A 17,499-nucleotide genomic window follows, 5' to 3' on the forward strand; every position below is an offset into this window, starting at 1 on the left:
TTGAGTTCCACAACTCTCCGAGTGGTTTGTAATCTAGGATATGTAACAAAGGAGGGTCTCAGATCCGGTTGGAATTTTTCATCTTAGGTTCAAGCACTCTCCCCTGTTCTCCTTGCAAGTTCAAAATCCATTGATGTCTTCTCTCCTTATTTTGAGTGTCTACTGAGCTATACATTTAACTATTGGTCCTTCGAGCTGGATATTGTACATCTTGGTCAGGACCTTTCAAACAAGTTGGGATTTTTATCTGGGGTTTGGCCCCTTCTCTGTTCTCCCTGCAAGTTCAAAACCAATTGTTGTCTTCACTGTTTATTTTGAGTGTCTACTAAACTTTAAACATATCATTTAGTTCAAGTGTGGCACAATCAGTACAAATGAAAGGAAGTTGAAATGTTGAGAACCAGGTCCGTTATCTCAAGACAAACCCTTTAATATCGCCTCTGCATGCTAAACGCTTGGAATTTTGACAGCCCCGCCAATTTTGCCTTTGTCAGGTCTTTGGCAACAGAGATGGGCGTGGCAATTACCTCTTTCAGCGAGCGTGACTCTGTAGTTCTCCAAAAAGATGACTTTGAGGCGGTCTCCAACCACCGGATCGTTGTTGACCACTTCGCCGATGGCAGTGATCAGACGGATGATCATCTTGGCCGTGTGGTAGCCGGGAGCCGCCTGCCGCAAATCACTCGTCAAGCTAGCTGCATTTAACGCAGTTATCTCAAACATACGTTGGGTGATTTACTCAAACACACCATACATTTTAAAGTATGTCAAATCTTTAAAATCACTTCCATTTATTCTTTAAATAAATGCAAACTAAATTCTCTCCCCGGCTACTAGAGGGCAGTAAAGGATATGATCTCAGCTGATGTAGTTTAATCTTATTTTCCATGTACTGCTACAATGTTTACTTTATACGGTATTTCGTTTTTTTTAAATGTAAACCAGTACAGCAATTTCATTTTTTTTTATTTAAACCAGTAAAGCAATTAAGGCAAACATTTTCATAACTTCCACTTGAGCTTGTATAATGTGGTGAGTTGGTTCAGATGTAAAACTTCATTCGCTTAACTGTTAAATAAACCAGTTAATGCATTCAATGCCAAAAATAGAAACAACTTATATCCAATAGTTTGAGAATAAATGTGTTATGATTAGAAAAAAAAAATCTTGATTATGATACAGTATGTCACAAAAGTGAGTACACCCTTACATTTCTGCAGAGATTTATTAATAGTATTTAGTAGAATAACACTTAAGAAACAATGCTTTGATACAATGAAAGGCTACTATAGCTGTGTAAATTTATTTTAACCCTCAAAAATGATCAATGACTAGACCCCTTCGCAACAAAAGTGAGTAGAGGGAAAGTTCCTGAAGCATACGGTCTCGGCGGCAATGCTCAGAGCATTCCTGCTCCTACCTTTCTTTGATAGCATTTGGATGTGACGCTGTGCACGGTCACTCAGCTTCTTTGCACATCCAACACAAGCAATATTGCGAGTGCATCCTGATATTAAAAACACAAGGCGATCCTGGCCATGGTACTGCAGCTTAACTTCAGGGTGATGGCAATCATCTTGTAGCCTTGGGCAGCCTAATGTAGTGCCACAATTCATTTTTGAAGGTTCCCAGTGAGTCCCTTGCCATGGTGTGCCATTTTGGGAGTTTCAGTGACCAATATGACAGAGTGTACTTCAAATTGAACATACCTTTCTCCCTATTCATACCTGATACGAGTAACAAGTCACATTGTACTTTGAGGGAAAATGACAAGCAGTGCTTTGTTTGTACATATATGAGTGTAGTGCCTTTGGGATGTACTCACTTGTGTTGCCAGGGGTTCAGTTATTGATTCAGTTATCTTAAGTTTTTTTACGGGGGAAAAAAAAGTGCTTCACTAACTAAACTTTACACAGACTTGTTTTCACTGTGTCAAGGTGATGTGTCTTTTGTACGGTTCTAATAAACATTATAGTATGCTAAATCTTTTAAGTTGACACTCTTTTACTGATCCAGGATGCCAGAGTACAGAAAGTCTAGATTTGTCTCCAGAGCAAAACTGAGACGTCCCTGGTTCAACAAACCAGGTGACGACGTGGACCCCGAGCCCAATCTTTCGTTGTCGATTTCTCATCCTCCTCAAAACTACTGTATGTTTTAAAACTAATAAAGGTAAACTAGTAACACACCTTAGATCAGTTATCTCATGAAAGATTGTTAGCTTGTCTTGAAAAAAAAAACTAATAAACATTCATTATGGATATGGTAATCAGTTTTGATGGGTTGTTTTGAACAAATTTAGTCCATTTTAAGGGATTGTTTGGAACCATTGCCCCATATTTTAGTGTGTTCTAAAAATAATGAAATTACACTTTTTTAATGTTTTTTTTAAATCAAAATGACCAATTTTTAAAAGTATTTTTTAAACATCGCCAAAATTACCAAAAGTATTTCTCCAGGCTTCGTATCGGTGCTTGAAATCCTTGAAAATGCCTGAATTTCAATGTTGTGTTTTAAAAGATTGAAAAGTGTTTGAATTTTGGGTGAAGTGCCTATAAATGCTTGAAATTGTTTCAATGTTTCACAATGATGCTGACACTGCTCTCTGGTGGCTTTTCCATTGCATTTCCTCCCTCTTAATTAACAGCAGCTGGCATTAGTTTGTATGTAATTGACCATTGATGGGACAGGTACATGCACCAATTAACCAGGGCACTATGAAATATGTAGTAGTATATATTAACAATGGACAATTATTATTGGCCAGGCGCCACGGCAGCTGTGTTGTTAGCGCATCTGCACCACAGTTCTGAGGTCATTGGATCAAATCCAGCTACCAGACTTCCTGCGTGGAGTTTGCACACTTTCCCTGAGCTAGTAGGCAAGTACAGCCTGGCAGCGCCCATTCCTCTTCAGGCCAACATATGCTTCTACCCGGTCCGTAGAAATTTAAAAATTGGCTTTGCAAGTCCTTAAAAATTGCTGAGTTTGGCCATTAAAAAGGTGTACGAAACCCGTTTCTAACAAAATACCCCATTTGGCGGTTTTTGTCAAAATAAGAAAACAAATAACCCAATTTAAACTTGGTGTCAATAAGAAAACTCCCCTTTGAAGCGACTTGTAAATTGGCCTAAATCCATGTCTAAATTTCATAGGCACGCACCTTTCCTCCAATCATAACGGTTCTGGGTGTCCACTGCTTGTTGGGCTCCTTCTTGATCCCTGCCGGCAATACGACCAGAAGGTCAAATCACGTTGGTGACGTTTGAACATAAACGAAAAAGCTTACGGTTATAATAGGTGATGATGTGCAGGCAGTTGAGCAGCTGCCTCTTGTATTCGTGAATTCTCTTGACTTGAACGTCAAACATGGAGCTCGGATTGATCTTCACCTTGTAGTGCTCTTCCAAGTGGATGGCGAATTTAAGTTTGTTTTCCTGAAATATGACAGAGCGAAAATATCAAGAAAAAACAAATTATTGGAAAAAAATATTTGAAAAAAGCAAAATAACAGAGGACGCATAACAGTAAAAAAAGGGTGATGGCAGCCTGCTTCAAGAACTGGACTCGACCTGCTTAGTCTCATTATCGCCCTCTGCCCTGAGGCGAAAGAGTATTGAGCCTCGCTTATCACTGAGGGTTTGCAGAGTGAGACATGCAATTCTGTTGCCTCATGGCAGAGGCAGTGCAGTGTTACACTTCATACTCATCATATTCATAATATTACAAATATCAGGTGGAAATTCAGTGATTGGCATGCTGTTAGCTAAGTAATACTATCACTTATTCGATTGTTAAGGCTGAGGTGTGCAGAAATCACAATCCTCTGTCTCACTATTGCCCTCTGTTATGAGGCAAAGTAGTTGTGTGCCTCACTCTACTTCTGTTATAATGATTTGATTTCCTAAATTAATCATTGTGAAAAGTGTTGATAATTTCAAGAGTTTTCCATCAAGTCCCCCATCCGGACATAACATTCCAGTAAAAAATGGTTCAATTGAATGAATCCAAAATTAATATATTTAACTTGTGATTAAGGGCTATACAAATAAATGTGACTTGACTTGAACTATTAATGAAATGCGATTCCTTTTTTAAATAATACCCAAAGGGCGACGCCATTCAGCTGACGAACAGGACTTGCCCCTGTTTGGGCTCGCTATTGCCCTCTGCCATGAGTCAAGAGAATTGCATGCCTCACTTTGCGTCTGCAGACACTCATCTCAGTAATACATTACATACTGCTGCTTTGAAATTAAAGCATGTCTGTTAACTTGTTAATACTACCACTAATTCTATTGCTTGGGGCTGAGGTGAGTGCCTAATCAGAATAATTGGTTTCACTATCGCCCTCTGCTATGAGGCAAGAAAATTGCGAGCCTCAGTCTGCATGTGTTGTTATTTGGTTTATTGAATGAATTAACATAAAAGTGTTAAGACTGTAGGGGAGATAGGACCTAGTTAGGCTACGTCTTTTTCCCACCAGGTCTTTCTTTCTTTCTTTCTTTCTTTCTTTCTTTCTTTCTTTCTTTCTTTCTTTCTTTCTTTCTTTCTTTCTTTCTTTCTTTCTTTCTTTTTTTCTTTCTTTCTTTCTTTCTTTCTTTATTTCTTTCTTTCTTTCTTTCTTTCTTTCTTCTCAATTGTTTCATAAAATTGCTGATTTTGAATTGATTGCAACATTGTATTTGGATGAACAGTGGGGGAATTAAATGTCAAATTAAACAAAAGAGAAAACGTGAACATACAAAGTAACGGAGGCTTGCATATCGGGAAAAACTGGACTGAACCTGTGTGGTCTAACTTTTGCCTTTTGCTATGAGGCAAGATAATTTCATGCCTCACTCTGAGTCTGCAGAGGCTCAGCACAGCACTGTGTCTTAGTGGTTCTTTGGAATAAAAGCATGACTTGACTTCCTGTTAGGTTGCTGATATTATAACTAATTTTAAAAGCAGAATCTTTGGTCCCACTAACCACCCTCTGTCATGAGGCAAAATAATTGTGTGCCTCTTTCAGCATCTGCTCAACACAATATGTTATATACTGATATTTCTGAATATAACCATGGCTTGATTTGCTGGTTTCTTGCTTTTACTATCACTGATTCTGTTGTTTGGGGCCAAAGTGGGTGCCAGATCAGAATCTTTAGTCTCATTATGAGACAAGACAACTGCGTGCCTCACTCTTGATAATTTTATTTCCTAATTGAATTATTATGTAAAGTGTTCAGACTCTCACAGGGACAGGACTAAGTTAAGCTTCCACTGTTTCCTATCAGTTCTTTTTTACTTTCTGTTTTCTTAATTGTCTGGCAGTTGTTTGTCCTTAATTCATTATAATACCAAAATAAGGAGGTATGCATATCCGGGACTACAATGAACCAGACCTGCTTGACTTTTGCGACATCTCGGATGAAAGCGTCATCGTTGACGAACTTCCGCAGGCGCTGCAGCTGGTCCAGGTCCCGAATGAAGTCCTCGCCGATTCTCTGGATCGGAAAAAGTTAAATCATGGTTTGGGTACGGTAAACTGAAAAAGAAAATGGCCGGCGGTGTCCGACCTCTGCAATGACTTCGGCCAGACCGGGGTTGCACATGACCAGCCAGCGTCGAGGCGTGATGCCGTTGGTCTTGTTCTGGAACTTGTGTGGCTCCATCTCGTAAAAGTCCTTGAACCTGAAAGGTGCGTGGACATATAAGGACGGTGGAGCCAATCACCGGTGACGGCGATTGTATCTAAAATGCCCCAAATTGTTTTCTTTTTATGCCCTGCAGGGTTTTTCCTACATTGTCATTAGTCTCTAAATGGTACATGACACAAGACATTATTTTAATTATTCAATCACCAGTCCACTATATAAGATTCTCTGGCTTTAGTCTCCTCAGTTGTGTGGGAGTTGAAGGTCCATCTCAAGTACTTACAAAATATCAACCATAATACTTTACTTCATACTTGAACTGTTTTCCCATAACTTTTAGAACCAGACCATTTTTTTTCTTCGGGGACTTATTTGTGTGTGCCGGATGGCCAACTGAACTGGTGAGTTTCAGTTGTTAGCATTAGCCATAGTGCTAACCCATGCCAATGCTAACATTTGCTGTGATAATACTGTTTTCGTTCAAATATAGGTTGTTTTTGAATCCGTCACGGTTGCCATGGTGCCCAATTGGCCCCGCCCGTGTAGCTCCAGCTGCAGCTTGTTGACAGATTGGCTCCCTGTCAGTATTTAAACTCTGTCCGGTCAGTCCCCTTTTGGTCAGTCCATCTGCGAATCTCTGTTTTTACACAGCAAGTCCGTTTTTTTTGCTCCCGTTTGTCTCCCTCTACGATCTGTTTTGATCTCGACCACATCTGCTCTCCCGTCCCGAATTACGACCTGTTCTGATCTCGACCACGTCTGTTCGCCCGTCCCGAATAACAATCCGTTTTTTTATCTCAACCCCGTCTACTCTCCTCTACTGCCTTTTGACTTGTTTCCGATCCCGACCACGTTTTTGCTCTTCTATCCTGGCTACTGACCCGTTTTTTCCGTTCCCGACACCGCCATCGCTCGCCATGGAAGTCCCACTTCCGCGTACAGAGCGACCTGCCTCCCGCGTCCAGTGGGCGCAACCCCCACCCTTTATTCTAATAAAACTTGTGAGAAACGTTACGTGAGCGGGTCCTGTTTCCGTTCTGGTCTTGACAAGATCATGCTAAAAAGCTAATAATAAGCATGCTCACATATGGTCGAATGCAATGCAATGATTCATCTGGATGTTTTTCAATGTCATATTTGTTATGCTAATGTTAGCATTTTCTTACCTGTAGCTTAAACATGATTTTGAATTATTTTGTAAAAGGATTCTATGGTCTATGCTGGGCAGGTGCCATACCACGGACAAACTCTTTTGGCTGGCGAGCTAAGAATCAAGTCAGGAGCCCAAGGACGGCCTCTTTTGTCAATCAATCTCCTAGGGAACCTGAGCCCATTGTCTGGTAGGAGGAGCTACAGCCTGTTAACTTCTCTTAACCTACTCATATTAGGCATTGTCCTGTGGAAATTTGTAAAGCGAAAGAGACTGCCATACTTTTGTTCCTTATTTATGAATTCTGACTGGGACTGAACTGGTATGACTGCAATTTGATTTTTTTATTTATTATTTGTTTTCTATCTCTGCACACTTTCTTTTTCCTTTTCAACATAGATATTGATTGCACCAAGTTAAATACTCGGTCTTTGGTTCTTGTTCTTGAGCTCCAGTAGCCCACCAGTAATGGGTTTTAATGTTATCATAATTATACAGTGTAAAAGAAATACTTGCTACACGTACACGGTGGCTTTGAGGATGTCGGAGTGGATCTGGGCTACCCCGTTGACGGCGTGGGATCCCACAATGCACAAGTGAGCCATGTTGATCCTTTTCTGACCACCTTCTTCGATCAGGGACATGCGACCCAGACGATCGTTGTCGCCGGGGAAATGGGCTGCCACGTTCTGAAAACAAAAGCGTACATCATTTCAAAATTGTCAACGTTATTCCAGTCTTGTGAACTGCTGCCCCTCCCCAAACCAGTGATGGAAATAACACGTTACAAAAATACTTTTTTCTGTAACGAGTACTCTAACGCGTTATGGTTATTTTGTAACTCAACTATCGTTACAAGGCGGTACGTTACTCATCTACTTTCTAAAATAAAAGTATGAATTGCAGCGTTCTCTGTCCTTGGATGCAGTGTTCCCTCTAAGCTGCGCGCGTGCGCAATTGCGTACTGCTCGCACATTATCAGCGCACAAGAAAATCTAGCCAGCGCACAAAAATGAGGGCTCAAATTACTAATTAAGAAGCGACTTAAGTCAAAGTTACAGTGCATAAAGGTAAAATAACACGGGTTCCCCTGACGTTGTGTCCTAAATGCAGTATTTTGAAATCAATGTCAAACGAAGTTGAAAAGTAAAGTTAGTAGTTTGTCGAGAACCGGCTTCTTCGGCTCAGCTCACTAAAAGGAACCGGCTCTTTTGGGTCCTAAACGGCTCTTCAGGTTGTTTTTGATTTTTTAATCCCGACATGACCAAATATTATGTAAAACTTTGCACAAAATGACTTAAAAGAAGGGGGGAATAGAACAAAAAAGAAAAAAATACCAAAATGAAAAAGTAGTGAAAAGCTGGGAAAAAAAGAAACAAAAGGAAGAGGAAAAAAAGAAGGAAACATTTAGAAAAAAAGCCAGAAAAAAAAGAAAAGAAAGAAACATAGGAAAAAAGTAAATGGAGAACAAAAAGAAAAAAGTAACAGCTCGGAAAAAATAAAAACAATGAGATTTTTTTTAAAGGAGTTTAAAAAAAAATAGAAAAAAAAACGGAAAAATGAAGAAAACGTTTGTGTTGCATTCAAATAATTTCCAATTATATCAAGTGAATCGTGTTGCCAACATTGTACTTCCACTAAAAAATGTGACTAAGTACAGTTCTGTATCTTGCAACCGACTCAATAAGCCCCCAAAAATGTTAATATTATGCGACAAAATATATCAGGAAATAAAATGAAATGGATATCTTGTGAAATAATTGTAAGAACAAACGACATTTGTAGGCCCTGCAACCTTTGCAATAGTACATGAGTCAATTCATTCAAAAGAGAAAAATAATTTTGCATTGCCGGAAACTCCGCAAAATGTCACTTGATGTCAAGTTTTGGACATGTTTGATAATTATTTATCTTGCCACACTTGGAATTATGGTTGCTCACTGTTGTTTCAAGCGTTGCTCACCAACTTTGTGTGAACGCTCAGACCCGTGGAAAATTAGAGGGAACATTGCTTGGATGTGACATACTACTCTCAAATTACAACACCGAACTGTGATGGCCGTGTTTATATGGACCTACTGAATACAGTTATGGAGGTGCTGTCTCAAGCATAGAGTACAAGGGCCATGTATTTCTCCCAATTGATATTCTTCCTACTGTATATACTTGCATCTAAGCTGTATTTAAAATACTGAAATCAGGGTTCAGTTTATATGTGCATATTTGGTTGCATGTCATCAGTAGCAAATGGGAGTATGTGGGGAGGGGTTTGGCTTATAAGGGGAACAACCAAATCAATGGGGCAATCATGAGTAAATAGTGAGAGTGCTAAATTTTGGTCTTTTAATAGGTAAAATTATATTTGCTATAAAATCTCATTTTTCTTCTTCTTTGTTCATTTTTCTTCTTATTAAGCATCACCCTGCAAGTTTAAGACCCTTGGTTTTAATCCAATTTAATTTAACGTCTAGGCCCCAAGCGACCGTCTACATCCCCGAGAATCCGTCACAATCGCTGGAGACAGAAATTACTTTTGACTTTTATCATTTAAAAAAATCAGACATGCATCAATGACCACATGCCTGCTGGTGAATGGAGAAATTATTGCTATTGTTCATTTCCCACTGATCAAATAAGCAGCAGATGAAATATGGATGAGTGGGCTTAAAGGAACAGTGTGTAATTTTGAGCACTAGATGCCGCTGTATTGTGCTGTTCAAATGAAAATGAGTGCTGAAGAGCAAAAGGGGGAACACAAACTACGGAAACTCTAAGTGACCAAACTGAGACATTGTTTTTCCCCTTTTTTGACCAGCATTTTGATAAGGAATAAAAAGTAAGAAAACAGGAAAAGAAACGAACATAGGAACACAAGTTTTGAATAAGAAAAGGAAAATGGCCAATGAGAGAAGAAAAGGGGGAACATGAAAGAAAAAAATGGTAAAATTCAATTTAAGAAAACTCAGAAAACAATTAAAAGAGAAATAGAGGATTGAAAAGAAAAAAGGGACCTTGGACAATTCTAGTAAGCAAAGAAAGAGGGATAATAAGGAATGAACAGAAAAACGAGTGTAAAAGGGGGAAAATAATGAAAACAAGGAAATGATACACGTTTTTGGTTTTGTGGTTCCCCTGGGAGCAAAATGACGGAGCAGCTTCATCGACAGACTGCTGTCACAGTTGAGTTCCACGGACCGACTGAGGAGATCATTTATTCCTCATGCCATGAGGCTCTTTAACTCCACCCGGGGGAGTAAAAGCCCACATTAAACCCCACCCCCACATTTCTATATTACCCTATTTTTATTACAGTGTGTATTTTTGTTGTACTATTTAAATACTCTACAGCAAAACGTTATATTGGGTATTTTTGTATTCTATATCTTTATTTTATTATTTTATTTTTTAACACAAGGATACTGCTGGAAGTGTGAATTTCCCTACGAGGATGATTAAAGTATCTATCTATCTATCTATCTATCTATCTATCTATCTATCTATCTATCTATCTATCTATCTATCTATCTATCTATCTATCTATCTATCTATCTATCTATCTATCTATCTATCTATCTATCTATCTATCTATCTATCTATCTATCTATCTATCTATCTATCTATCTATCTATCTATCTATCTATCTATCTATAATGTTAGCTTTCTGGGTTATGAAAATTCAAAACTTTTTTTTGATCTACGAGTATTTTCAAAATGAATGTTTACATGAGAGTTCGTGTATTTTGTCTTGCTTTTTATAAATATTGAAGGTTTGGATCCCGTCCCTCCATCCCCAAAAGGCATTAAATAATACAAAATGTCCCGCCACAACAAAAAGCAATGAAATCTCTCACATCATGTTTGAATACAGCACTCTGAGTTGCATTTCAGCATCTGAAAATTGCTATACAAACACAATTTTGATTTAATATGATTTAACAAGATCAAAGCACAGGTTGGAATAGAATCCTCCCCAGCTATTTTTGTTTTGTTTTGTTTTTGTAAGCAGTCGCCACAAGGACAAAACGTGCAAGGCATGCCAAATCCAAGCAGATTGCAGTTTGTGTAAGTGACCTCTAAGTGGCGCCGGTTGATTTCATAGATGATTTCCAAGTGTCGGGGCAGGAGATGCGCAAAAAGGTCGACCGGCCATCGCTCCAGGGCTTCCGGGAGGACGGTGTGGTTCGTGTAGGCGCAAGTGCGCACACACACGTCCCAGGCCTGGATAAATAAAGTATTAATGGACTTCAAGCACAAGGGCCAAAACAAGCTTAACTGACCTTATCCCAGGGAAGTTTCTCTTCGTCCACAAGAACTCTCATCAGTTCTGGGATGGCCATGGCTGGGTGAGTGTCATTCAACTGGATGGCCACCTGAGAGCAGCAGAAGGTTTATTTATTTTGAATTAGTTTAGAATAAGTAGAGAAGGGTTGTCAAAATCATAAAAATTATACTCGGGGGCAGACTAGTAGATTGAAGAGAAAGAAATAAAGAAAAAGAGAAAAGAGAAAGAAAGAAGGGGAGAGGGTAAGAAAAAACGAGAAGGATGAAAGGAGAAAAGAAGAAAGATCGAGAAATAATGAGAGATAGAGAGAGGGAGGGAAAGTGAGACCAGGCGAGAAAGATAAAAGAACAAAAGAAAGAAATATGGAGAAAGTGAGAGCGGGAGAAAAAAAGAACAACAGAAAGAGGAGACTGAGATAAGGGGAAGAGAGTGAGAAAGGTAAAAAGTGAGAGGACAAAAACGGAAGAGGGAGAGAGACGTTTTCTCCTTTCTCCCTCTCTCTCACGTTCACTCTTTGTGTCTCTTCCCCTTCCTCCCATTTTCTTTGCACTATCACTCTTTTCTTTCTCTCTCTGCTCCCTCTTTTTTTTCTCTTTTCCTCTCTCATTATTTTCTCTCTCTCTTAGTCTTTCTTTATCCTCTCACTTTTTCCTTCTCCCTTACTCTTTGTCTCACTTTCTCTCGTTCTCTCACGTTCAATATCCCTTTACTTCTCTCTTTCTTTCTTTTTCTGTTCCCTCTATCTCTATTTTTCTCTTTAATCTACCAGGCCGGCCCGCATGAGAATGTTTTTTCTGTGGCCATCAAGCTAAAATGAGTTTGACACTCCTGTTTAAGACGAATCTTTGTAGATTTTAAAGATGTCGCAGAGTCCCATTAAATGGAATTGAGCACGAATAATGACCACTCGATTTCTAAGGTAAGATCAGTGACCAAGTCACATCGCTGAAGGTGAACACTGTACATCCGTATCCTTCTTGTTTGCAGTATTTTATGACATTTTTACATAAGACCTTGTTTTGAAAGTGATACTTATGGCAAACATGATGGTCAAAATTAACTTCACCAGTCATAGGTAACTGCCGGAGGGGGACAAGTTTTAAGTGGAATATTTGATGACATGAGACCAGGGCCGTAGCCCCGCTAACATGAACTGGAACTGGAGGAGAACCCAAATGCGTGACATTTCTCACACAAGCTTTTATTTTACGGAAAATGGGGCAGTCATGCACATTAACCCAAACGCCAGTGATTCGGCGATCATTGGACGGAAAACGTAAGGCCGTAGTCTGGCGTGGAATGACAGGAAGCCAGAGGCTGACGACATCGATACCAATCGGATACTGGACAGGATAGATATCAAAACTGGATATCAAATTTAAACAGGACAAACTAGACGGGAACAAAACTGGAAATCGATATTAAACAGGACAAAATAGACAGGAATAAAACCGGACAGGAAACACAGGCAGGAAAACTGGACAGAGTTAAAACCCGTGTCTTGCCGGTCCAGAGGTTCGATGACGGACTGCCAAAAGGTGAGTGAGAGCACTGAGCTTAAATAGAAGGGAAGCCAATCTGTCAACGAGCCGCAGCTGGCGCCGATTGGGCGCCATGGCAACCGTGACACCCGCAAACGCACATAACGCGTACTGCGTAGGGCATCAAGTGCCCAGAAGGGCAAAAAAAGTTTAAAGTGTTAATAACATGCGCTGAATCTGCTTTGTTCCTTGGCCTATCTCCAGTCTCATGGTGCCCCCTTCCCACCACAGTGGTATGTTCGATTATGCCTCACTTTGGTGAACACCTGTGTGAACATGGCCTCGAAACGGCTCCAAGAGTCTGGAGCGGAGAAAAGAAAAAAGAAGAACCGGGATGAAGCGCATACGTTGCTTGCCGGGTGTTAAAATAAAAATGCTCATTATTGTACAGTATTTCCACACCCGTTTGGAACACTGTTTTAAAGGGCGCACTTTACTTGGTTCAAATTATTCTTTGTCGGCTCACCATAAAGCATTTGTGCTTAGGGCAACCAAATGGCTAACAACGGCCCTGTATTATTTCATAAATTCTATCAAATCATCACCAAGTTAAATAAAATTAACTGAAGGATTAGTTTTTGTCAGGAGATAAGGTTTAGCAGCTTTGTTTAATGTTGTCTTAAAATATATGGTGTGGCTCTGACTGAAAATAAAATGTAAATATTTTGAATTCATCTTTGGTGTTTGAGCCAAAAACGTCCCTGACACCCGATTAAAGCCCCCCCCCCCAAAAAAAAAAAACTAAATATGTTTACAACATTTTGGAAACCATTTCCTAACCAATGTGTCAACCATCATTTGAATCTGTCACTATTGGCTAAAGTTATTCGTGGGTAAAGGAGGCGGGTCCTTTTTAGCATTTACAGGCTCTCATAGGCTAAAGCGGGGCAAAACAAAGCCTGCAATTGATGAACGTGAATCACAGTTCGGTTGCTCCACGACATGGAGAATACATATTTCACTAGTCTGTATTTGAAAACAGGAATTATGAGGTTAAACAGACAGCTCGCAACAAGCAACGTCTATCGATGCAGATGCTTTTGTCAGATTTTTTTCTTTTATTTGTCGGCATTACTGCTTGTTTTGGAGTGTGTAAATATTTTACACGGTTGGATTTACTACAGACGGGTCGGTGCAGCGTCTGCCGTCATTCGGACCCTGTACCGGTCCGTCGTGGTGAAGAGGGAGCTGAGCCGAAAGGCAAAGCTCTCAATCTACCGTTCGATCTACGTTCCTACCCTCACCTATGGTCATGAACTTTGGGTCATGACCGAATGAACACGATCCCGGATACAAGTGGCCGAAATGAGTTTCCTCCGCAGGGTGTCTGGGTTCTCCCTTAGAGATGAGGTGAGAAGCTCAGTCATCCGGGAGGGACTCTGTGTAGAGCCACTGCTACTCCGCATTGAGAGGAGCCAGTTGAGGTGGCTCGGGCATCTGATAAGGATGCCTCCTGGACGCCTCCCTCGGGAGGTGTTCCGGGCATGTCCCACGGGCAGGAGGCCCCGGGGGCGGCCCAGGACATGCTGGAGAGACTTTGTCTCTCGGTTGGCTTGGGAACGCCTCGGGATCCCGTCGGATGAGCTGGAGGAGGTGGCTGGGGATAGGGACGTCTGGGCTTCCCTTTTAAGGCTGCTGCCCCCGTGACCCGACCTCGGATAAGCGGAAGATAATAGATGGATGAATGAATGGATGGATGGATTTACTACACTCACTGATGTAAGAGGACCATGGTTGCATATTATTATTGAACGTGATGGCTGCAAGACGACTTTGGTGACCTACCCCGGCTTTATATTTTCCCAGTATCTTGTTTCAGACTGATCTTGATGTTTCTGCGATGAGTCAATTTTTAAATTCAATTCAATTCAATGTGTTTATTGTCATATGCATCGTAAAAAAACACGTTTCACCTCACAATGAAATTTTTACTTTGCTCTCCACACAGTTGACAGCGAAAAAGGAACTAAGAAACGGTTGGCATTTCTTGAATCCCAAGAGTTTAACCTTCCTAATGATATGTGTAATGACACATTTGATTGATTGGTGACATCGTACAAACACCGTGTCCGTACGTGTCAGAGACACTTATTCACTTCTTTGCGAATGTTAAGGGGTTAATAGGTTTGCCTGAACTATCCGACTGGGTTTTTTTACGTTCCCACTGTAGCGCCTTATAGTCCGTTGCGCCGTATGTATGGAAAATACAGGACACTAAGCTATTTTTGGGGGGTGCGCCTTATAGTCGTGAAAATACGGTAATACGATATCTGGATGGAAATTATTGGAGTGATCTACAACCGAATATCTTTCTAGAACATTGTATAATTGGACATTAGACGAACGTATGGGCAGAGGTTTCAATATCAATGCAGTACAATGGCCAGATGTTATCTTCATCATGAAGACATGATTTTCATTTTTTATGGAAAAATATTATTCATCATTTTAAAATGTGTTTATTTATGGGCGGTACGCGTCGTTTGACGTGTCCTTAAGAAGGTGAAAGCAGAATATTTTCTCGATTGAATATTTGCCCAACTGAGCCTGTATGCTATATTTTCCATTGTGCCTATCTGTTATTATCTTTTATTAGAGCTGTTTGGTGAAAGAACACATTAGGTTCCAGGAATGAGGGCTGGAGAGTTATGGCGTTCATATTTGAGCACATTTAAGAAATGGACGTGCTTGCACCCGCGTCATGAATGAGGCTGCAATAATGAGACAAGCCAGGAGGTGTCAGTATTGGGTAACAAAGTTCTAAATTCTATACAGCTCTTTTTTATTTGGGAAACGTTTAGATATGCGGTTCTCAATCCATCACGTCATCAAATGTATTATAAATTCCTATAATAAGCGAGATGAAATGGGAACATTTTAAGTCAAGCGCAGGAAGATGTTTTCCATTTGACAGATGCCATGCTCTAAAAATCCCCCCCTCACCTTGTCGGGCAATTTGCTGAAATCTGTGCGAGCAATCTCCCTGGAGCCAAACTTGGAAACCTTGAAACGGCGAATGATGTCTTGCAAAGTGGCCGACACCACAAAGTATTCTTGCTTCAGACGAAGCTCCTTGCCCTCGAAGAACTGCAACAGGAGAGTTTCAACATGTTCATACCTTTTTAATTTGTTTATATTCGCTCGTCTCGCATACATGAATTCTGCACGATCATTACAAAAGTTACTGCCGGACTAGTCATCATTTTTTTTTTTTAAATCTTACTCTTTAGTAAACATAGCAGCTTTACAACCTTATATTCTATAGCTTATGAATGACCTATATTTAATGTTGTAACACCCATTGCAGTCTGGCAACTTCTCAAGTTTTCTTTGTTTTCCTCATGCTGAGGTTTTGAGATTTCCCTTGGCCTCATGTAGGTTTTAGATCAGGGATTGGTGTAATTATAGTATGTTATCTGTAATAGGCTGTGTAATAATAGTATGTGGTCTGTTATAGTCCGAAGTCTGAACAGCCCTTTGAGACTTCTTGTGATTAAGGACTATACAAATATACATGACCTGAGTGAAATAATCCTTGTATCAATTTTCATACCTTTAAACTGAAACGTTTTCCTTTTATGTGATTTTTTTTTATCATTTCAAATTGTGTTCAGAAAAAAAAAAGAAAATTGTAAAATACACTGCTACGTATAATAAGCCACACTGAATTAATGGAAAGTAGGGGAAAGAACCGAGAAAAATACTGAAATATGTGTAGTTTATTTGCTCAATGAGATTAATTATCTCCGGTTTCATTCCATATCAAAGGGTCTCAAACATGATATTGTAAGTCCCCAAACCATCCCCCCCCACCATATTGTTTAATTCCAGCGCAAGAGTTTGATATGGACGTTCCCTCCGGAGAGTAGATTGTCACCTCCATTCAACTGAAGATTAAAGGACAGTGGACAAAGGACCTCGCACATAAATTGAGTTTCTCCTGTGTGTTAAAACAGTTTTATTTGCTTTACCATGGCCGTAAAATACAACCTGACTGTATTTGTTTCGTCTTACGTCACACAAGGTGAATTTTACAGTACCTGTTTTTGCAAAAGCCATGTTCAAAAGAGTTAGTGTTCATAAAATGAAAGGGGAAAACGTACATCAGAGTCTGAATTACAATAGTTTGATTGATTATCTCGTGTTTTTAGTCCTTCCTGATTGTCTGATTGATATTTGCACAAATTCTCAATAATTTTCATTTTATTTTTGGAACTAAAATGTAAGAGTGGTATATTTAATTTTATAAAAAAGGCCGATTGTCTTCTTGCCCATTTTGGTTTTAAGCCGGATCGTCTCGGTCAGTGGTAGTAAACAACAACGTCATCGTGGATTAACGATATTGTTGCGGTATTATACTGTATTTGGTCTGTCTTATTGTGAGTAAATAGGTGCTGTGTCGTGATTGCTTTATAAGGGAAATCGCAATCATTAATGAATGGAGCAATTGTATGAGGTTGACGGGTAGGAGTTTGCAAAATAGCCGTATGGAACATATCATTTTTAAAATATCATCCTAGAGTAGGTCAAAACATTGTTCTTTTTTTCTTTCTGTTAACATCATTTTTGTTATAAAAATACGATAATTGCTAAGTAGCAATGCTCTGAAAGAGTAGGTTGTTTGGACAGAGATGTTTCTAAATCATCCCAAGTGCATGGCTTTGTGTATAACAATAAAAATAGCATAGAGTGTAGGGTTTGATAATAATAACTATGATTGCTCTACAATTGACAATCTCAGTGAACGGAAATTGACTTGTTGAAATTCTGACGGTTCCCGAACGTTGTGTCAACCACTTTTCTGCCCTCAATTGCGCAGACATAAATTATAGTGGTGTGCTTTCTAGCTAAATCTCTAAGGTTACGGAGCTAATCCTCCATCTGGAGTCT

At 39.7% G+C, this 17,499-nt stretch overlaps 1 protein-coding gene across 3 annotated transcripts in view; it reads right to left on the reverse strand.

Moving 5' to 3' along the window:
* Positions 1 to 17,499, reverse strand: part of pygma (phosphorylase, glycogen, muscle A) — a 35,083-nt gene that overhangs the window by 3,000 nt on the left and 14,584 nt on the right. For all 3 annotated transcript variants that reach the window (XM_088320417.1, XM_088320419.1, XM_088320420.1), the window contains exons 8-16: positions 15,553 to 15,696; positions 11,064 to 11,156; positions 10,858 to 11,004; positions 7,312 to 7,475; positions 5,559 to 5,673; positions 5,385 to 5,486; positions 3,290 to 3,437; positions 3,164 to 3,222; positions 528 to 669 (exon numbers count right to left, since the gene is read on the reverse strand). In XM_088320417.1, coding sequence (XP_088176543.1) covers positions 528 to 669; positions 3,164 to 3,222; positions 3,290 to 3,437; positions 5,385 to 5,486; positions 5,559 to 5,673; positions 7,312 to 7,475; positions 10,858 to 11,004; positions 11,064 to 11,156; positions 15,553 to 15,696 — 1,114 coding nt within the window. The remainder of the gene's footprint in view (positions 1 to 527; positions 670 to 3,163; positions 3,223 to 3,289; positions 3,438 to 5,384; positions 5,487 to 5,558; positions 5,674 to 7,311; positions 7,476 to 10,857; positions 11,005 to 11,063; positions 11,157 to 15,552; positions 15,697 to 17,499) is intronic.

The sequence above is a fragment of the Urocampus carinirostris genome, chromosome 17, assembly GCF_059441175.1.
Source record: "Urocampus carinirostris isolate Australia breed hairy pipefish chromosome 17, RoL_Ucar_1.0, whole genome shotgun sequence".
Taxonomy (NCBI): domain Eukaryota; kingdom Metazoa; phylum Chordata; class Actinopteri; order Syngnathiformes; family Syngnathidae; genus Urocampus; species Urocampus carinirostris.